At 43.8% G+C, this 22,113-nt stretch overlaps 1 protein-coding gene across 10 annotated transcripts in view; it reads left to right on the top strand.

Annotated features, from left to right (window-relative positions):
* GATA3 (GATA binding protein 3) overlaps positions 1–16,769 on the top strand; it is a 33,032-nt gene extending 16,263 nt beyond the window's left edge. For 3 of the 10 annotated variants that reach the window (XM_075124552.1, XM_048836640.2, XM_075124553.1), the window contains exons 4-6: positions 2,750–2,895; positions 9,380–9,505; positions 15,367–16,769. In XM_075124552.1, the coding sequence (XP_074980653.1) occupies positions 2,750–2,895; positions 9,380–9,505; positions 15,367–15,651 (557 nt within the window). In that variant the 3' untranslated portion in view covers positions 15,652–16,769. Of the gene's footprint in view, positions 1–2,749; positions 2,896–2,969; positions 3,050–9,379; positions 9,506–15,366 lie in introns of all 10 variants that reach the window. The other 7 variants (XM_075124554.1, XM_075124555.1, XM_075124557.1 and 4 more) reach the window with 5 other exon arrangements.
* Positions 16,770–22,113: the final 5,344 nt, after the last annotated feature.

The raw sequence follows: 22,113 nt of genomic DNA, 5'->3' as shown, positions 1-22,113 counted from the left end.
GCCACTCTCTGTTACTTCTAGAAAGACAGCTGCGGTCTGCATCACCAAAAGCAGCGCTGGCTTTGTGGTGGGGTTGCCATTTCAACCTCAGCTAGCTGGGAAGCCGGGGAGGTGGGTGGGCAAAGGGACTGGAGGTGTCGCAGGTGAAGGAGGGAGAAACGGCTGCTACCTTTGTGGGGTTTTGCTGTTTGCAAATGCTCTACAACAGGCAGACCAGGCGGCCGCGTTTTGGAAAAACGGTTGAAGTTTGTGGTTAGGGTGCGGATGCCTCTTTCTTTCTTTCTTTCTTTCTTTCTTTCTTTCTTTCTTTCTTTCTTTCTTTCTTTCTTTCTTTCTTTCTTTCTTTCTTCTTTAATGCACGGATTGTAATGGGCCCCAAAGGCACGGTGCGAATCAAATAAACCGGCAGCATCTCCCCGCTGCGCCAGCGGCCCCCAGCCCAGCCTGGCTGCTCAGCGGAGGCTGGGAGTGAGTGTCCTTAGAGCAGCGTGTTAGGGAGGGAGAGGGGAGCTCTTTGCATGGGGCTGTTGCCATGTTTAAGGCTGTCGCGCTGTGGTTCTCGTCACCCGGCTGCCTACACAGAGCGAGCCACCCGCCTGGCTCCCGCAGGCCCCGCTTCCAACCCCCCCCCCCCCCCCCCCCCCGCAGCGGGGCCTCTCCGCCAGCAAACCGCGGAGCGCAACGGCTGGGACCGGGCATGGGCCCGCGGGCTCGAGCCACGCTCGGATTGTTTGTCTGGAACGTGGCGACAGGGCCCTCGAACGCGGTGTAGCCAGGCACGAGTTAATTCCCCCGGGGCGTGTTAGGTGCGGCTAGATTGGAACAGGAGCGCCCTGGCTGGGGGCTTGCCTGAGCTGAGCTCTCGGTCAGACTCATCCCGTTGCAGTGCATAGGACTAGTCACATATGCAAATACTATGGGGACCGGCCGCCCTTTTCCGGGGGGCAGAACCCCCTTCACACACACCAAGGGCGGGCTGGCTCCTGCCCCTTTCTGGGTCTGTTGTTCGGATGGCAGGATCGGACCCCTCCTTTATGATGAACCCGAAGCGTTTTCGTTTTGAAATCGAAGGCTTATTAAAGCAGGCCGGGGCTCAGCTTGCAAGCAGCTGGGAGGTTTATAAACGAGCTCTTCTTTTCTTTCAAAGAAGGAAGGGAAATGAATTGTTTCCCTGCGGGAGGATGGGTCCTGTACTGGTAGGGGCTGGGTTGGTTCAACAAAGCACTGTAGCACAAAAACCACTCCTGTGACTGTAGCAAGAACCCATATATTTCTTGTTCCCAAATGCCTAAAAGTAAGCTTTGGGCCATAACGCTTCTATGTGCAGCGATCAGCTTTGATCCTCCTAGTGTTTGCTCCCTGAGTACATTTATTAGTTTGTAGGTGATCATCTTTAACCAAACTAATAAGCATAAGCACCAGGATATTTTATTATTGAAAGCTCTGGGGATGTGCAGCTAGATTTAAAAATGGTTTGCCTGAACCAAAGCCTACTGTTTGTTGTCACAATTTCAGCCTGTCTTTAGCTCGGTGGGGAAAAAGGACGCAATGCAGACTGTAGGCCAGGGCAACGGTAAAGGTACTGCCTATTTAGGTTAAACAATTGGCAATAATACAGGATCAAACTTAAAATAGTAGACAGCCGACAACCTCTTTTCCTTCCCCGCTTCAGAAAGAAAGGAATTGGAAAGCAGGTTGATAAGAAGGAGAAAAAACAAAATATTTTAGATCCACAGCACTGGCCCCATATGTGTGTCGCAGAGTCCCTTAAGTATCTCTGTTGGAAGACTTAATTAAAAGCCTCATCAACAGATGAGAGTGACAATGCACCTGTGTGGGTGAGGCACCAAATCTGAGTTTGTTTTCGGTTTGTTTTCCACCAGTCGAGTGAAATACTCTCCCTGTTAATTGAATACACCAGAAATCGACCAAATCTCTCCCTTCGCTGAACCGGTTGCTGATGCTTTTGCTTTGCTGCCTGACTTAATAGAAAACACAGCCCTCTAGGAACTCTTCATAGGCAGCGCAAGGGCTGGGCTAGGGCTTTCATTCAGACTTTAAAGATCGATTGGTGGTGTCAAGCCAAATCGATGCGATTTGGCTGGTGCCCTAACTCATTGGATGATACCAAAGACTTCTGACCTGCCCGCTGAGGCAAGGGAGTTAGGAATTCTATGGAGCCTTTATTCAGAGTAGCACTTTGCGGGCAGGACTAGCTTCATTAACTTCAATGGAACCACTCCCTAAGTAAGGGCTGCTACTGTGAGTAAGGGTTCCAGGCTGGGCCCCCTGTGGCTTGATCGCCTGTGGATATTAGTGTGTGTCCTTACGGGTGGGAGAAGCAGTCCCATGTAACTCATTGCAGCTGGTGCTAGCCAGTCCTGCAGGATCAGGCCGCAATGTATTTCCCTTGCTAACTGTAATGCTCTCTGCACAGGCTCGTGTACAGTTTCCCGCAGCTCAGAGGAAACGAGCCAGGGACTGAGCCTGCCTCCACTGATGGGGAGGGTGGGGAAGGATCGGGCCCCTAAAGCTTTGGGGTTGTAGTTTGTTTGGGCACCAGAACGACAACATGTGTGTGAACTAATGAACAAGCAGCCCTGCCCATGAGCTGGCTTTGCAGAGGGCTTGGGGGGAAGGCGACGCTTGGGGGAGAGGGGGCTGAGCCAGATCGAAGGCCTTTCACACTTGTCCCCCACCCCTCCCCCTTTGCTTTCCATAAGTGAACTGTGTGCCCTCTTGTTTCCAGAAGGCAGGGAGTGTGTAAATTGTGGCGCTACCTCAACCCCCCTGTGGAGGAGAGATGGCACCGGGCATTATCTGTGTAACGCCTGTGGACTCTATCACAAAATGAACGGGCAGAACCGGCCCCTGATTAAGCCCAAGAGAAGGCTGGTAAGTCCCCCCTTTCCAGAGCGTCGAGCCAGACAGCACTAACTTTCTGTCGTTGTTGTGCTTGATTTCCTCAGCCCAGGATGGCGAGCTTTCTGCAGGGAAAGGGCAGGAGAGCCCACAGACATGTCAGTCTGTACTGAAGAGGGGTTTTAAAGTACGAGCTATAGAGAGACTCTCAGCCCATCCCCCACATTACACTGTGCCTGCCAAGTTACGTACCTTTTTTTTTTTTTTTTTTTAATATTTGTGCCTTTACAAATCTCTATCTGTAGGAATTACTTTAAGGGATGCTGAATTTCTTACAAGGGTCTTGGGTGGGGAAGAGCGGCTGGAGGGGAAGTGTGGCAGAGCACAAGGTCTGAGAGGCCTCACCTTGAAAGAGGGAGATTTTGAAACCCGTTTTTTTTTTTTTTTTTTTAAATTTGAAACCATCATGGGGGGGCGAGCGGGGGGAATTTGTGCGTGTCTTTCTCCTCCACCCACGCGGGATTACAGGGACAGCTGGGTTTTAAAGGAACACAGGGACTTATCCTTTCCTTCCCTCCCTTTCTGACCTCAAAAGAGTGTCCAAGTTTATTTATTGCGGTATTTAGGATGGAGCATGTCACTCACTATGGTCAATTTACGCTGATTGGACAAGAGATCGCCTTGGTAATTGGCCCTGATAGATCATAGATTCATAGAGTCTAAGGCCAGAGGGGACCACAGTGATCATCTAGTCTGACCTCCTGGAAAACACAGGCCAGTGAACATCCCCAAAAGAAGTCCCGGGGCAAATCTTATAGAAAAAACATCTGCTCTTGATTTAAAAATTGTCAGTGATGGAGAATCCACCACAAGAATTAGGCCCCAATCCTGCAAAAAACTGCACCCATGCTTAAATTTGGGCCCCATCCTCCAGCACCCTTGCATAGTCATTTGCATCAGTGCAATGTAGGTGTAAAATGCTACTGTTCCGGTCCGGTAGGAGGTTTACACCCACGGGTGTAAATGAGGATGCAGGGTATAGGGCAGTAGCATATCAGAACCTGTGAGTAATCACATTGGAGTGAATGGTGTGTGTAAAGTTAAGCATGTACCTCAGCCCCCTCAGAGGAGCACCTAAATAAATGCCTCATTACACTAAATAATGGTTTCAGGTTTTGTAACTGTAATACACATCCTATGTTTAGCATCCCCAATGATCTATTTGTGAATTTCCCATGGAGCCACAAAAAGTCTGGAAGGCATGGCTAATGTACTTAGCAAATAATCATGCAAGCAACAAGGGGGTGGGGGGTAAGTGGGACAAAATTATGTTCCCTCCCTGAGAAGTGAGTGCATGTTTAGAATAAAGGAACATTTAGTCTCATTATTATTATTAAAAATGCTGACAGTATGCTGGCTGCTGTTCAAAACACAGAGGAAAGTGTGATTCCTGCCCCATGGTACTTAACAACAGAGTTAACAGACAGAATAATATAACTCCCCTTAAAGCCCAGATCCTGCAAATCATGCTTAACTTTATGCACAGTAAGTAAGCCAATAGGTCTTTGCAGGGCATGTGCGTAGTTTTGCTCAAGTGACTAGTCCCATTGATTCCAGTGGGATTACTCACATGAGTAGAGATACGCATGCACCTAAGACCCCAGCCCTGCAAATGCTAAGGCCTTGTCTACACTTACCGGGGGTTCGATGTGCGGCGATCGATGCATCCGGGTCAATTTAGAAGGTCTAGTGAAGACCTGCTAAATCGACCGCAGATCGCTCTCCCGTCGACTCCAGTACTCCACCTGAACGAGAAATGCAAGGGGAGTCGACGGGAGAGCGTCTCCAGTCGACATCGTGTAGGGTGGACCCCGCGGTGAGTAGATCTAAGTACGTCAACTTCAGCTACTTTACTCACAGAGCTGAAGTTGCGTAACTTAGCTCGATCTCCCCCCCGCCCCAGCCCCCGTAGTGTAGACAAGGCCTGAGGCGCTTGCTTAACTTTATGCCTGTGACTCGTCCCATTGCAGTGAATAGGACTATTCACATACGCAACTGCTATGTGTTTTTTGGGATCAAGTTCTACATGGCCAGAGGAAAGATAACACTGCAAGGAGAAATGCAGTTGTCTTCGACTGGACATGTAGGTTTGGAGACAGAGGGGTAAGTTCCCCGGTCCGTGCTCCTCTCCCTGGCAAACGCTGCACAGTACGGGCAATAGTGCACCACTACTTCCAATGAACTTTTCCCTTAAAAGAAACTGTTGGTCCAACTTAGCGGAGTCTCACCCCTCCTGCCCTTATTAGAAAAAGGGAAAAACTTTCCAGGGAGGGAAGTGCTTGTGGGCTTTTGATTCTGGGAAGCTCTAGCCTCCACGCCCCTCCCCCTCTCCATTCCCCTGTCTTAAACACACACACATTTTTCTGTCTTTATTATTTTTTTTTTCTTTCTCTCTTCATGTGTAAAGCTAACTTCCTAGGAAAAAGCTGCCGGATATCTGAGCACTGGAGATAGCTCATAAACAACAGCTCTGCTTCCACAACCCAAACACTAAGAAGTTTGAATGTATTAGAAGGAGAAGGGGGTTGAAAAGACCCAAAACAAACCCCCAGGCAGCTGAAAGGTGTTCTCTCAAAGCAAGTGTGATTGCACCATCAAAGAATGCTCTGAATCACCCCAAACCTGCACTTACAAATATATATATATACATATATATATATATCCTGTGTTGTGCCCTTAAAATGAAGTAACGCCTTCCCCGCACCCCTCCAAAAAAGAAAAAGTCCCTGCAGTTTGAACACGGTCTGTACTAACTGGTGACATATAAATGTTAGATTTCTAGATTTTTGCCTTTCCCTTTTCTATATAAACTGAACAAAGCAAGCGCTCTGCCTCCATTTGATACCACATTGCTTTTGCCAAATTTCCCCAAGAAGGCAGATGTCAACAGAGCTGTGACTTATATTTGCATTTCGTTATGTATTAAAAACTGGCATCTGTGTCTCAACTTGATCTGTTCTAACTTTCAAAAGGAGAGTGAGAGAGACAGCCTGGGTGTGTGGTTAAGGCACAGGATCTAGGATGTATTTCTCTCTCTCCCGCAAGCTTCCTGTATGACCTTGGGCTAGTTTCAGAGGGTCTGATCTACAGCCCATTGAAGCCAAAGATAGGACACCCCCACCCAGCTCTGACTAAAATCAATGCAGACTTCATTTATAAGAGTTGGATAAGACTAATAACCCGTGGGGGTCGTAGCACCTAAAAACAGATCTCCTTAGTTTGAGGGTAGCTGAGAAGCTTGATTCACTAGAGAATGGAAAACGCTTTGAGATCCTCCACCAGAAGAGGCTCTATAAGTGCAAAGTATTGTTGTTGTGCATTATGCCAGGGAGGATTTGTATCTGCAGGACATTACATGGTAATCTCACACTCCAGTTGTAATATGTACAATTAATTTTGGGCTTCCTCATTTCCATTGAAATCAGTGGGAGTTTTCTCATTGACATCAACGGGAGTAGGAGAAGACCCTTACTTCTATTGTTTTTTACTGTTTCTTTTCAGAAAGTGATAATTGTGCAAGAATAATGCTTTTTTTTTTGCCCTTAAATTACATTTATCATGAGGATTTTTGTGTCAAGTGGAATGACTGATTGTGAATATCAGTGGCACAGGGCACAAAACCGCAAAATGTCTCCAAGGGAGACGTTTCCTCTTGCGTGGGCTGAGTCAAATATCACTGGTTTTAGAAATCCCCAGAGGCCCAATACTTCACGCCTGACGTGGGTAAAACTCCCACTGAAAGTCTAGAGCCTGGTGCTGCTCCTGCTCCACTCATGGAACGGCCATTGGAGTGAATGAGAAACGAACCTATGCAGAAACTGAAGCATCAGTTTTCGACTCTGATCCTACAAATGTTGACACACACGCTTAACTTGAATTGATTTCAGTGGGGTTCCTCATATGCTTGAAGTTAAGCTAGTTTCCGTATCTGCAGGACTGAGGCTTTAGATTTGCCCGAGAGAGGACTGCAGGATCAGAAATCAACACATGCACACACACAGTTTTCCCTTTACCTAGCAAGTATGTGTCTGCCGTTCATATTTTTGTAAATCTGAGTAGACTCGCTTCAGAACATGCAGACCCCTATCATAATTTTTTAAACAATTTGGAGTGTTAACATTTAACTTCTTTGCAATTTTTGCATTGAAAAATCCATTATGATGGGCTAAAAAGAATTGCCAAATTTAGAAAATAATCCTAGGCCTTGTCTATGCTTATTGGGGGTTCGACATGCCGCAATCAATGCATCGGTGGTTGATTTAGCGAGTCTAGTGAAGGCCCGCTAAATCGACCACAGATCGCTCTCCCGTCGACTCCTGTACTCCACCTGAATGATGTCTCCAGTCGACATTGCGTAGGGTGGACCCCGCGGTGACTAGATCTAAGTACATCGACTTCAGCTATGTTATTCACGTAGCTGAAGTTGCGTAACTTACATCAATCTCCCCCCTTTAGAGTACACAAGATCCTAGACTGCAACTGATTGTTTACTTCACATGTTACGTAACATACTACTACTCTGCATGGGCTCCCCCGTTTAAAGTGTGCCAGTCAGATCTTTTAATTAATCTTCGTTTTCCTTAATGAGATCAGAACAAAACTACCCTTTCCTTCATCATGATCACTAGCCGTATTTGCATCCCACCTTGGCTTCACTCTTTTTTTGTTATTTTGGTGGCCTGGACTAGGCAGAAAATGTAGTGTTTGCAGGTTAGTTTTAGCACATTTAGAGCCCAATCCACAGCCCACTGAAGCCAACTGGAATCTTTTCAGTGTTTTGGGATGAGGTCCTTAGAGCTTGATTCTTTAGTCTGTGGGAGTTTCCATTGAGCAAAATCTAGGTTCAGGACCTCAAGACTCCTTGAAGTTAATAGGACCAGGATTTCACCCACAGTGTTTTTCCAGTTATAGCCCATCACATGCAGACTAACAGTTAAAACCAAATTCAATGGCTTGAACTACAGACAAATTGCTGCACATCTTGCCTATTTTGTATACACAACTAGGAGCTGATCCTTGCACTGCTTACATACCCTAAACTCCCATTGACCCAGATCGTGGCAGCCCCTTTGTATTCGATCATGGTGAGTGTTCTAAGCAGGTTATTATGTGTGTATGTATTTACTTTATATTTCACACTTCTTTTGTCTAAATAATGAAAATCCTAACCAACCAATAAACAAAGGACATGTAATGCCCAATAAAACAGCCCATTCCCCCCTGGCTTCGACTCCCCACACTACATTTAATTATTATTTAGGTTGTAACATGACCTACCTAAAGCCAGGAAATTCACAGTTAAAGTGAACACTACCCCTAATGTCCACGTTTGTGTTTTAGATTTGTTGTACAGCGTCCAGAGACTTAGTGGTTTTTGAATGTTGTACGTGCTGCAATAGGCAGCTGGAGTAGGTAGTGGGGTAAATGGTTAGATTAGTGGCACAAAGAAGCTGAGCGGTGCCTAGCTCCAGCAAATCACTTAAGCACACGCTTAACTTTCAGTTCATGAGCAGTCCCTTTGAAGTCAATGAATAGGTGTGGAATCAGAGCCCAATAACCATTTAATGTTCATGAGGGGCAGACAGGACTTTGGCTTTAAAGATCTTATTTGAAAGCCTAACACATGACAAAGTGCAAGGAGCTCAGTTTATCCATCACAGACGGATAGAGTGGAGTAAAACTGTAAAAGTTGTGAGTGTTAATGATAACATATGTATAAAAGAGGGAGTACATTCCCAACTGTACTGCTAAATTCTTATTTTACTGGTAATGAAAATGGTTCTTTTTTCCCCCTTTTCTTATATGGCTTCTATAAAACCGTGAAGTCTTATTTCAGATCTATAAATACTCAAATAAACTGAAAGGTTTGGCTTAAAATGATGTGATTGATAAGTCAGCTGCTGCCACCCTTAGCTGCAATATTAGTTACAAGCTGGGGCCTGTGCATCAATGTGAGTGAAGTCTACAGGACTGAGCCTTATTTGGGGTCTGATCCTGCTTTCTTTGCACATCCAAAACGCCCAGTGATGTCCGAGTTTTGAATACGCTTTAGGGCCTGATCCAATACCCACTGAAGTCAACGCAAGACTTTCCGTTGACTTCAGTGGTTGTTAGTTTGGGCCCTGAATGCAGAATCAGACCCATGGGCGCCTGAAAGTTTTAAAATGGGAAAGCCTGATGGCATTTAAGTAATGTATTCCCCTCTGAAACATGATCTGCCAGAGCTGCTGGTTTGGATGGTTTCTTCTGGAGGTTTGGCACTTACCTTAGGCCTCCGGTGCCATTCCTATATAATTTGGGATGAATGCATCTTGGGGATTTTCAGAATTACTATTTGTTCTCACAAGTCATTTAGCAATGTGCAGTAGTTTTGTCCAGTTTCTGTTTGTTGGCTCAGTGGTTTTGCTGATTGAATCTTTTTAATATGGGCGCTTTTTTTTCTCCCACCCTACCTCAGTCTGCAGCAAGACGGGCGGGCACATCCTGTGCAAACTGTCAGACCACCACCACCACTCTGTGGAGGAGAAATGCCAATGGTGATCCCGTCTGTAATGCCTGCGGGCTTTATTACAAGCTGCACAATGTAAGTGTAACTGTAACTCTCGTAAGGAAGCTTCTGTTTCAGCCATGTACATTCAAAATTCTCCCGAACTTAAAGGGCCCCAATCCTGAGAGCTTCTGAACACCCACTTGGGACCTGCCGGGATCAGACCACGAGCCAGAATGAGGAAACGCTCCCCGTCCCCTTAATGATTTTGATTAAAACAGAATTGATGTAATAAAACCTGGTTTGAAGCGTTATAAGACAGGACCACAGATCAGTAACGATATATCTTTACCATGTGCAAGCCAAGAAAGGAGGAGTTTATCCACAGAGAGTGATATTATCTACTTTGTGTTGGACTCTGCACCCTGGAAAAGACAACGTGCCATGTTGCAAACTGATACGCTTTAGATGCTAAGGCCGGTTCCTTGAGAAAATATGAGCTCCGGAAAAAAATAACACACCAGCCATTATTTCTTTTACCCCTCCTTGCTTCATTCTCCCCAACCGCCCCCACTCAAAAAGGTAGCTGTAATTGCCAGGGATGGCACATGCAATTCCTAAAATGAAGAGGATTTGATTTAGTTAGTGGGATGAAGAGTCTGCTAAACCTGTGCTGTGAATTTTAAAGCACTACTTGTGAAAGGGAAGGGAAGGGGAAATGAAATGAAATGTCTGGTAGATTTAATCTAATAGCTCCATGCAAAGCCAGCTCACCTAAACCAGTGACACATGCCCTAAGGAAAGAGCTAAAGGGATCTGGAAAGAGTTATACCAATTATTATTATTATTATTATTATTATTATTATTATTATTATATATTAATAATAATAATAATAGACTCTTAAGAGTCACACTGTTACATTCATTCCATACATGGCATAATAATCATAATGATAATTAATAACAACAACATAAGAAAGAGGGCAAAGACTTACAATTGCTTTGCTTTGATGTCACTTTTTTTGGCGTGGTTGTTTGCTTTATGTTTCATTTAGAAACACTGAGCTGGGCCATCAGTTCCATTTCATCTTCACGCTGTTTTGTCTCTAGGGATGAGAGAACCAGTTTGGCTAAAATAAAAAGTGACCAAAATCTTTGCCCAAGCCTAGCCATGCATCCCTTATTGAGTACGGAACAACGTTTGGTTAACTTTCCCCATTAGTTTTCATTTTCGGTCACAAGGAGTCAACTAAGGGCACCACCCTCTTCCTATTGAAGTCACTGAGAAAGAGGCGATTGCCTCCAATGGCAGCTGGCTCCAGAAATCTGGAGTGGAAGCACTGACCTGTCCCATGGTATTTCCAGTCCAAGAGGGACCAGAAAGTAGCAGGGATCTCAGGAAAGAACTTGTTCTTGCAAAATTTCCAGTTCTGTCCCGTGTATCTGAACACTCGGGTTCCTATCCAAACCTGTCTGGCTTTTGCAGGTTCACCCACCCATTCATTTTTTTATGACTATGTATCCTGTGTGTTGTGGACCTGATCCAGACCCCTTCCCTCCCCCAGATCCAAATTTTGGGGAAGTCCAGATTCAGCTGTGAAATTTGTGACATGGGGCACACCGCTCATGCCGAGCAGATTAGAACCACTTTCACATTCTTTAAAAAATATCTTCAGCTGGTGACAACAACAACCCAGGTGGTGGGTGTAGTAAGTACATGGGCCAGATTCTGGTACTCAAGTCGAGTGGCATCTTGCTCTGAGTGGATCCATTAGCTTAAATGGGACCGCTGGTGGAGTAAGATACTGATCAGCAAGAGTTTCAAAATCTGGCCCTTAATGAATAAGATCCTCTTTCCTAGTGGATGATGTCCAGTTGCAGCTCTGTCTTTAGCCCTGATGGGAGAGGGAAGGTAGCAACTCCCAGCACTGCTTTTCACTTGAAAATACCACCTCCCCTCCAGATCTAAAGATCTTTGACTGCGAGGTGGAAGATCAAGGTTTTATTTATTAACACCTTTCTCCTGCCCAGTCAATGTAAGAGCCTCTGACTGCAAAGGCCCTAGCGTGTTGTAGAGGTTAGGGAGATAGGCAAATACCAACAAAGAAAACAAACCAGAAGGAACATACCTGGGAGAAGGCAGGCTGTGAAAGCAGATACCTGGGAGTGTGGAGAGGGAGAGGGCAGGAAGGCAGCATCCCGTGTGGTGACTGGTTTCCATGATGTGCTGTAAAGCATTGGGAGTTTTGTTGAGTCGCCTTCATGTGGAGGCCACTTCCTTTGCTGTCTTTCTGGGAGGCAGGATCAATAAGATTGTGTTAACTGTCTTGTGAATAGCATCAGACTAATCCTTCAGTCAATGCTTTGCTACCAAGGGGGCCGGTTATGGCAGGTGGACAGGCTTCCTCTAGAGGCCAATATATTTACAAGAAAGAGTAGAGATCCTCAGGTGCTGAAAAGGGACATCACTGAAGTTGATGGAGGAACACCAGTTTACACAGGCCATGTGCATTTTCTAGTGAGCAGTGGGACAGAAGTCTGTACGTCTCCGGGTCTCGTCAGATAAGTCCATTCTTAACTGGTGCTAAGAGTCTCTAGTAAGCTGTGGTGATCAATAGCAATTTAAGGCCTCCTGTCCCTCCAAAGAAGCATTCAACATCTTTTAGTATGGGCACTGTGAGGAATAGTTACTGAATATAATGGATCAAATATATGAAATACGTTTTTGATTGTTCTTGCATTTTCGTGTTTTTATTAATGAGTTTTATTCAAACCTTTAAACGGTTATGTCTTTTTAGAGCCCACTCCTGCAACTGATCTGTAGGGAAAACTCCCAGTGAGACCAATTCTATGGCTGAAATGACAGCAGGGCTGGGTTCTGGCTAATACAGCAAGGGAATAATATTGTCACTATTCCCTGACCCTCCCTGTTATGTTAATCTATTTTTAGTATTCCACTAGATTCCTGCCGGTAAAGCAAACCCAGTTGCCTGGAGGATATTAGTAATAATAGTCTTGGGACTCATTCCTGCTTCTATTGAAGTCACTGGCAAGTGTCCTTTTGATTTTAATAGGACCCATTAACAATCGTATTAATAATGACTAATATTTCACATTTATAGGGCGCCTTCTAGGATCCTCAAGTGCTTTCTCAGATACAGGGACTCCTGGCGACTAATTGAACATTATAATGACTAAATCTGCTGCAGACACAGAGCACCATTGAGGTCAATGGCAAAAATCCCGCTGTCTTTAGTCCGAGCAAGATCAGACCTATAATATATAAGACTACCCAGAGGCGATGCTGGGGGGAGTGGGCAGGGAAGGTGAGCGTGCAGAGTCGCTTTCCCCCCTCCCCCCTCAGATTTGCTGCTTGGCTTGTACTGAGCATGCTCACACAGACTGAGCATGCTCAGTAACAGTGCTGAAGCCGGCTGCCCACAGTTTGCCCCCCCACTATCGTCAGGCACGGGTCATCTCTGACTATCCCATCTAGTTGATGTGTTGAATTTGGGGCTTTTGAGGCTGATCTTGCTGCATTGAACTTACATGCAATATTCCCTAGAAGTAGGATCAGGCCCGATTGACTTCAAAGGGAGTGGAGGATGCTCAGCATCTTGCATCTCACAGGATCGGGCTCACAACGCTCAAGTGTGCACCCTTTGAAATGTGTGAGCTGCCACTGACTTCAATAGGTGCAAGTTCTGACCCTTATTTTGCAATAGCTGGAAGCTACAGGGCAGCGGAGCGGTGTGTCCCAAGAACAGTATAGTCTGTATGCTGCATACAGTAAAGCAGAGAATGTATTTCCTTGCAGGATTGCCCATAATTAATGGAATCCATCTGAAATGAATGATTTTCATATACAAGTGTGTGGCCCATTTCTATTATGATTCTACTCTAAATAATCTCTTATTTAGCATGGGTTTAGCATTTTTACTGCAGAGATAATTTTGCCAAAAAGGGAGCCGTGTCTTAACCTCTGGACCGCATGTTTATGTGCAGTGGAAACAGAAAAGATCCCTGGGTTCAGTTCCTATGGCGAGCTTTTAATTATACTGTGACTACATTTTAAAGTCAGTGGAAAACCAAAATCTCTTTTTATCCTGCCCTTGGGATCACACCAAAATTCAGCCTCAGGTCTCCCCTGCCAGATCACCATGGGCACCTGTGTATAACACTTGCACCCGGCGCATACTGCATGTGATCTTGCTGTGCGGAACTCACGAGCACTCACTCTGCTCGGAGAAATGGGGCCACATAATCCCCCACCCAGTGCTGGTGGAAGGTGCAGAATTGACCACCCTGACGGCAGTGGTCTGTGTAGCTACCGAACACGCATGGTGTGGTCAGGAATGGTGCAAACTGTCCCCAATACCCTTCAAACTGGAGTGTCCTTAGAACTAACTCGGTAGCTCACGTTCTGGGCTCGTTCAGTCCCAGGCCTCTCCATTTTCAATTGGCAGCCTCATTAGCAATCTAATGGGAATACTTCTCTGCTAGGAACTGGGGTGACACCACTGACTCATTTAAAATAGGCCATCAAATAGACTTGGATGATAGCAACTTTTGATTACTACTGGCCTGGGCTGGATTTGAGCCAGAATTCCACAGGTGAAAAGCTTAATCTCTCAGGGGTTCCAGTCCTCTGAGTTACTGGCTTCCTGTCTGATCTGGCTTCAGATCCCCCTCTAGAGAATGGAGATAATACTTGCCCTACCTGAGTGGGCTATTGCATACATTAATTAATAACTCATATGCTATGGTGGAGAGCACCATGCAATAGCCTACAAACAAGAAGGTAAATTTTCCTGTAGTCATAAATAATGGTCACAATGGTGCAGGAATGATGTTTTTACACTTTTATTTATCATCATTTACTAGAGATGAGAGAATAATTTGCAGGGGATAATTTATCAGATATATTTAGCCTCTTTCCCCACTTGCACGATATCTACCAGCTTATTGTGATTCCCTCAAATATATTGTTAATACTAATATTCAAAATGATCTGGTTAATATTTTGGCGAACTCTCTGGATGGAGCATAGTTTGCTGTGGGTGAAATTCATCCCTGTGCAGAGAAGTCAGCAAAAGGCCTTTGCATCACTTAAGTCCCAGCTAAGCCCTTAAGCCGTAAGTGGGACTTAAGTGGGACATGTGTCTGATACTAGCCTCTGAATACAGATGAATTTCAGCCTGTGAGAATTAGATATTCAGCATTTCCTACCTGAGCTTAGTTGTGGTTGGTTCGATAAGTCACATGGTATTGATTCTCTTCCCTGATTGGATGTGTGAATTTCGCTGCTGGTGCAAATATTCATGCATGAGAATGTAATGTTTGGGTTTTCTGCAAATATTTGTGTGTGTGCATTTTAAATTTGCTTCCTGCCAGTACAACTCAGAGCAAGCAAATGTCTGCAGAAAAGGAACACACACAAAAAGGACTAACCATGTCCAAAGCAAATTTATTAAAAAAAAAATACCAATAATACTTTTTGCTCACGTTTTGCAGTATTTTTCCAGTTCTATGATGGTGACAAGAGTATTTTGGGTCCTTTGCAGATGAGACTGAGATTTAACTATTTCACTGGGTATTAGCTTTCATGATTTTAAACTTGCCTTAACGAGAGGCCTTGAGGGTTGAGATAGTGCCTTTAAGGAATATATGAGATGATATTCACTAGCTTGTTTTGCAGATGCACTCCAGTTACCTAGTGTCGTGGAACATGGTAACCTAACCCTTTTGGTCACTGGAAGTTACATACATTAGTCTGGGCAACCATGAAAACCTACCAGCTTTTTTTTCCACATGCTCCCAAAAGACTCGTTCGGATCTGGAATTTGGTTGGCCGTTTCCAAGGTCTTAATGATGTGTTGGTGATGAGTTCCATGGTGATCTGGGGAGGAGGGACAGCAGCAAAAAAGACAATAAAAAAATAATTGATTTTTGTTTAGATTAACAGACCCCTGACTATGAAGAAAGAAGGAATTCAGACCAGAAACCGAAAAATGTCTAGCAAATCCAAAAAGTGCAAAAAGGTCCACGACAGCCTGGAAGATTTCCCCAAGAGCAGTTCCTTTAACCCCGCCGCCCTCTCCAGACACATGTCCTCCATCAGCCACATTTCACCTTTTAGTCACTCTAGCCACATGCTGACTACGCCGACACCGATGCACCCGCCATCCAGCCTCTCTTTCGGACCTCATCATCCTTCCAGCATGGTCACTGCCATGGGTTAGAGACAGACTCCCCTGCTGAATGCTTACAGTCTCAAAATGAGATTTACTTTATATACTTGCATTTTTGCAGGCGTGCAGTTATCCATTTGAAGCCCGAAACAAATGGATAAAAATTAAAAAAAAAAAAAGTTATTTGAAGGCATAAAAGAAAAAAAAAAGGAAAAAAAAAGTGATGTTTGCCACTTTTTAAAGGAACTCACTATGGTGTCTGTATTCTCAACCTCTGAATCTGGACTCCATCTGTGAATAAGCCATTCAGACTCATATTCCCTATTTAACAGGGTCTCTAGTGCTGTGAAAAAAAAAAGCTGAACATTGCATATAACTTATATTGTAAGGAATACTGTACATTTGAGGAAGACTTTATTGCATCTGGGTAAGCTGTAAAGACAGGCATGAAGGACTCAGAGGAAATTTTTTTTAAAGGCGGATGGGGAGGAGAATAAAAATGCCGACTGAGAAGAACCAGGTCTAATGAACGAATGGACAAACCGCCAGTCGTGTCTTCTCTCTCTCTCTCTCTCTCTCTCTCTGGCTGGCTCAAGTTGTTTGATGCATTAAGTAATTAACTAACTAAAAGCTGTAGGCAGATCATTCATTCAAGGCACTGGGCCTTTTACAGAGGAAGTAATAATGGTTTTGGGGCAATCAGTGTTAACATACAGATATTGCCAGCGAGGGTTTTCAGATAGCCATTCTTCAGGCCTATATGCATTGTGAACAAGTTCCTGTAATTGTTGTTTGTATGTATAATTCAAAGCACCAAATTAAGAAAGATGTAGATTTATTTCATCCTATTATACAGACTGAATGGTTGTATAAATTTATTTACTGCTAGTGTTAAGACCTGTTTTTTTTTTTTTTTTGGTTTTGTTTTGTTTTTCATATTTTTTCCCTCTTTTTTTTTTTTTGGAGAATAAACTAGATTAAATTCTGTTGACTTACAGGCGTTTTGTGCTTGGCGGTGTGTGGAGGGGGGATTCTTTTCATTTTTGTTTTGATGATATTTATTAAATAGCTTTCCTGGGTATGGGCGACGTGTATCTTTTTCAGCTCCTTTCGACAGCCAGTGCAATGTTTGCGGTGGTTTAAAAATAAAATAAAATAAATGAAGTGCATGTTAGTGTGACCCACTGTTCAGTGTCTGTTACAGATCCCCTCATTTGCAAAGCATCTGAATCTGCTGCAGCTCCCAGCTAGGTGAATCATTCCTTTCACTCGTGCTCTAGAAGCTTATGCTGCCGAGATTGCAGGTTCAAGCCCCTGTGCTAACCATGATAACAAATGTACAGTTAGGAATTTAGTGGGGAGGTTTTCAAAGATACCACTAGCAGAGAGGTACCTAACTCTGCTTTTAGGCCTTTAAAAAAAAAGGCCTCGAGACCTTTGGAAAGAATCCTGTATGGTGATAAACTTTCCTCATGTTTTGTACGAGTGATTGCTGCCCTAAACCACCTCTTTATGCAGCGAGACATTTTTTACAGTCTAAAGTCCAGATCCTAGAATGAGCTCTATGCAAACGGAGCCTGCTGAGCCTAGAGAAGTGGATGGAGCTTACTGCAGAAGCAGGAATCTAACAGCATATAATGGATGATGATGAAATCTATATTTCCAACCCTTAGCCACTGTTCCCTCTAAGCTGTGTGCGTGTGCGCACGCACACAGATCCTAAACCCCGCGCACACGGCAAAACACCGCGCACACAACAATTTGCACAGAAGCACAACAATTTGCACAGAAGAAATTTTTTGCGCACACGGCCTGTCAAAAAGTATGTTGCCTGTAGCCATCAGAAATCATGGGCCAGGCCCCCCAAATTCAGGAGATTAACTTTAAAATATTGAGATTTAAAATAAATCACTACATTTGGGGAGTCTTTTAACTTGCTTTCTGGTGTTTGAGTCTTTAGGGTTCACGTTTTCCTAGTGTTTCTCCACAGTCATGGGGGCAAGAAACTTTAAAAAGAAAGTTGAAATTCTTACATAATTACATGACTCCAGGAAGTGGGGCTTTTAAGAAAAGCACCGAACATCATGAGTCTTGTGAGACAATCACAAGGGTTGGCAACACTGTCAGGCTTGTTGACCTCATAGTTGTCATTAAACAAAAATAATATTCAACTCTCAACAAAGATGACCTACAAAGTAATTATTATGCTCTGAGGGTGGCAACATCTGAGGCCAATGAAACAGCTGAATTCCTTTTACCTACAAAATGGAGGCCCCATCTCGCAGCCACTTACGTGAATACTGCTTACTCATTCAAGTAGTCCCATTGGGCCAAAATGTGCTCTCAGTGATACTAGTCTGAAAGATTTACGCCAATTTACATGAGATCAGAATTAAACCCATTGGGCTTGCTTCATCTTTGCTCTGAATTGTGTGTAGCCATTTACTCCAATGCAAAGTGGCTATAAAATACCATTCTGATCTGGTAATAGTTCATGCATGTGTTGCACGGGTACATGACTATACAAGGTACAGGGCAACAGGTGCAAGTTCATTGACTGCAATAGGTTTACTCACATGAGTAGGAATTTCTCATGTGAGCAAAGCGTTGCAGGATTGGGCCCATGGTTCCTGCTGGTAACTTTCAAGATGAAAATAAAGTGGGCCAAAGAAGACTTTGATTTGTTGTTTTGTCTTTGCTTCAGCTTCTTCCTCCCCTTGCTTCCAAATAAATATAGCCAAAATAAGACTACATCACAAATGAGGAATTAACGGGATGTATATGGCACATACAGTATCAATTTTGTAACACTGGCTGGTTCCTTTTTTATGCTGTTGATAAAGATGTGTAAACATAAAATCAAAACAAATCTATGTTAATCACCTGCTTTCTCAATGAATATTTAAAACATAAAGACTAAATGTTGAAATAAAATGGAGTGGAGGATTACTGTGATGCAAATAGAGATCTCATTGACTCCTAATTAATCATCTGCTAACGATAAAGCTAGTCTCAATTAGTCTGACTAATCAAAGGAAGTCATCATCTTTGGCGATATTAAGCTTGAGATTTTTTTGCCGTTTAAAAAATTCTTAACACTTCCACCTTTCCCTCCTTTGACTCATCAATGGATTGGAGGTAAAGACTAAAGTATTGATTCTGATCTGACTGACACCAGTCTAAATGAGATCAGAACATGGATTTAAGACTATTTCGCTAACGCCTACTCAGTTGGTGTCTTTCCATTGTCTTTAATGGAAGCTGGATTAGGCCTTACGACCAAAAGTCTTTCACGAGGAACAGGGAGAAAAATTGTGCTTGTGACTTGCATCCTGTACCACTTCACTATCTATCTATCTATCTATCTATCTATCTATCTATCTATCTATCTATCTATCTATCTAATGGAACTGTAATAAAACATTGGCTGCAATTCTTTCTTGAACATATTGTCATTTGAGGTCTGATCTCACAAACACTCTTTGCTTGGAACTCCAACTGAAGTCTAGGCTTGAAAGATCGGATGCTTTAGCATTACATGTACCATGTTAAACACATTGGGTATGGGTATAGATAGTGGGTAAAATCCGGACCTCACTGAACTCAATGGGAGTTTTGCCATTGACTCATCAGGGCCAGGATTTTACCCATTATCTTTATTCTGCATGGTGATGAGACGTTCTGTTCTCTAGAATACACATTCGAGAATTTATCCATTTTAGACTTTCTTTTCTATAACACAGGTAAGAAGGCAATACCAAAGCTAGTTTGATACACGAAAACAGGCGAAGGACGGTTAACCAATCTATTGCTACAATATTTCTGAGTAAAACTGATCCCTTCTGAATTTTGAATTGATCCTTGCTTCATTTTTGAAATAACACGGCAGCTCTACCAGATACATGAGAAATCATTTGTATGTGTCAGAGAGTAAAGATACTCTTTCTCCAGTTTACTATTCTCTTTGTAAAAACATGTGGCCTAAGACTCACCATGGAAGGTATTATGGAGGCTCAAATCCCTCAGTCCTTACTCAGACAAAACTCAGGAGCTTTGCATAAGTAATGACTTCTGGGTTTGATCCTACATTAACAGTTTTGCTTTACTTAGGGCTTGGCCCAAAGCCCATTGGTGGCTTTGAGTAATGGTAAATGGTGATAGTATCATCTCCCACAATATCTGCTTTATTGACCCGCTTCTGCTCATATTCAAATCAGTGGCAAAACTTTTGTTGCCTTTAGAGGTGCAGGATTAGTCCACAGATGTGTGTGTGTGTGTGTACGCATGATAAAGCTACGATGCAAGAACAATTTTAAAGATGCAAAGCTAAGTTGGGAAATGCCAGAATTAAGGTTGCAAGCTTAATTTGCTCCCCTTTTGTGTGTGCTTGTGATACAGTCTTTAATTACATGATAAGACAGCTTTTTTCCCCACAAGACCCCATATGCATTCAGTGCACAGAATGGACCCATTCTGGGGATAAATCAGGGTGGTGTAAAGAACAAACCTGTTGTCTGTGGAATCCCGCCTTATTTGTTGCAGATGCTGGAAGGTGTGTGCTATTTGTAGAACTGGAGACAAGCAGGTCGAGGTCCGCCCAATACTAAAGGCCTAACCCCCTCAGCTAAGGGGAGGAGCTGCTAGACCCAGGCTATCACTGATTTCTGGGGACAACAAATGAAAAAACAAGATCGGGAGTGAGGTCAAAGGTTAAAAATGAGGGAGGCAGAGGGGGACACGGAGCAGAGAATCCTGGACGGTGCCCACATCTCCTCAAAGGCATCCAGAGAATCTGTAGGACTCTGCCCAGAGAAGTGAGCAGACAAGGGACCAGAAATAGGCTCCGACCAGCTTCCTCCTCCTAAAGTGATGGATGGCCATCTTGACCTGAGCCAGGAGGAGGCTCCCAGGACTTTGTGGGGCCATGGATGGGGTCTGAATGGATCAGCAGGAGGAAAAGTGCAGTTAGGACCTCAGTAAAACATTCTGGCTGCACTGAATGAGGCAGGGAATTGCAGGCAGCAAAAGGATGGTCTCATGGTTAGGACAGTTGAATGTACCCCTGGAGATTGTACCCCTGCCTCTTGTCACAGAGCTCCTATGTGGTACCAGGCAAGTCATTTCAAGCAGACTTTTCACAGGTGGTCACTAATTGTATGTTCCTCATTTTCTGGATGCCCAACCTGAGACCCTGGGATCTGATCTGCAGAAGTGCTGAGTGCTCACAACTGCACCTGAAGTCAATGGGAGCCGTGCTTTGAACATATAAAGTGCTATGTAATGCTGAATACTCTGTAAAATCAGGTCCTAGGCATCTCAACTTGGACATCCAAAAGTAGTGGATACTTTTGACCTTAAACTCTCTGTGCACCTGCTCCCCATCTGTAAAATGAGGATAATACCATCCCCTCATCTCGCAGGGTGTTAATGTTTGTGAAGCATTCAGATACTATAGTGACAAGTGCCATGGAAACACCCAGGAAGAAATGAATAATTCTATCTTCAGAGCGGGGTTTAAAAAGCATGCAATAAATAAAGGATGGGGCCATACCCTGAATAATGAGGATTAGCAGGAGTGTTGTAAGTAAGACACGAGAAGTAATTCTTCCGCTCTACTCCGTGCTGATTAGGCCTCAACTGGAGTAATGTGTCCAGTTCTGGGTGCCACATTTCAGGAAGAATTTGGACAAATTGGAGAGAGTCTAGAGAAGAGCAACAACAATGATTAAAGGTCTAGAAAACATGACATATGAGAGAAGGTTGACAAAATTGTGTTTGTTTAGTCTGGAAAAGAGAAGAATGAGAGGGGACATAATAGTTTTCAAGTATGTAAAAGGTTGTTACACGGAGGAGGAAGAAAAATTGTTCTCCTTAACCTCTGAGGATAGGACAAGAAGCAATGGGCTTAAATTGCAGCAAGGGAGGTTTAGGTTGGACATTAGGAAAAACTTCCTAACTGTCAGGGTGCTTAAGCACTGGAATAAATTGCCTAGGGAGGTTGTGGAATCTCCATCATTGGGGATTTTTATGAGCAGGTTAGACAAACACCTGTCAGGAATGGTCTAGATAATTAGTCCTGCCAATAGTGCAGGGGCCTGGACTAGATGACCTTTTGAAGTTCCTTCCAGTTCTATGATTCTATGATGCAACAACATATAGAATAACTTCTCATTATACTGAGCCCCTTCCATCCTGTGAACGGAACGAGGCAGGGGGAAAAATAGTATATGATCACGTAATTGAATACTGTATCCTTATGCACGAAGGGGCTGAATTAAGGTTCCACAGGCAACTTTAATTCTGGCATTTCCTATCTGTTGAGTGCTTGACTTTTCAACCTTCATTATGTTATTTATAAGCATTTTTATGTCTTTTATATATATATGGAGAGTGCATCCACCATCAGAGAAGGACGTATTGTGTGTGTGTGTGTGTAAATACACAATGCACATAGAAAAAGTAACTGAGGACCTACTGTCATAGATACATGCTCTCCATGTGTATCAAAACTAG

The sequence above is a fragment of the Caretta caretta genome, chromosome 1, assembly GCF_965140235.1.
Source record: "Caretta caretta isolate rCarCar2 chromosome 1, rCarCar1.hap1, whole genome shotgun sequence".
Taxonomy (NCBI): domain Eukaryota; kingdom Metazoa; phylum Chordata; order Testudines; family Cheloniidae; genus Caretta; species Caretta caretta.
This window is presented reverse-complemented; position numbering and strand designations above follow the sequence as displayed.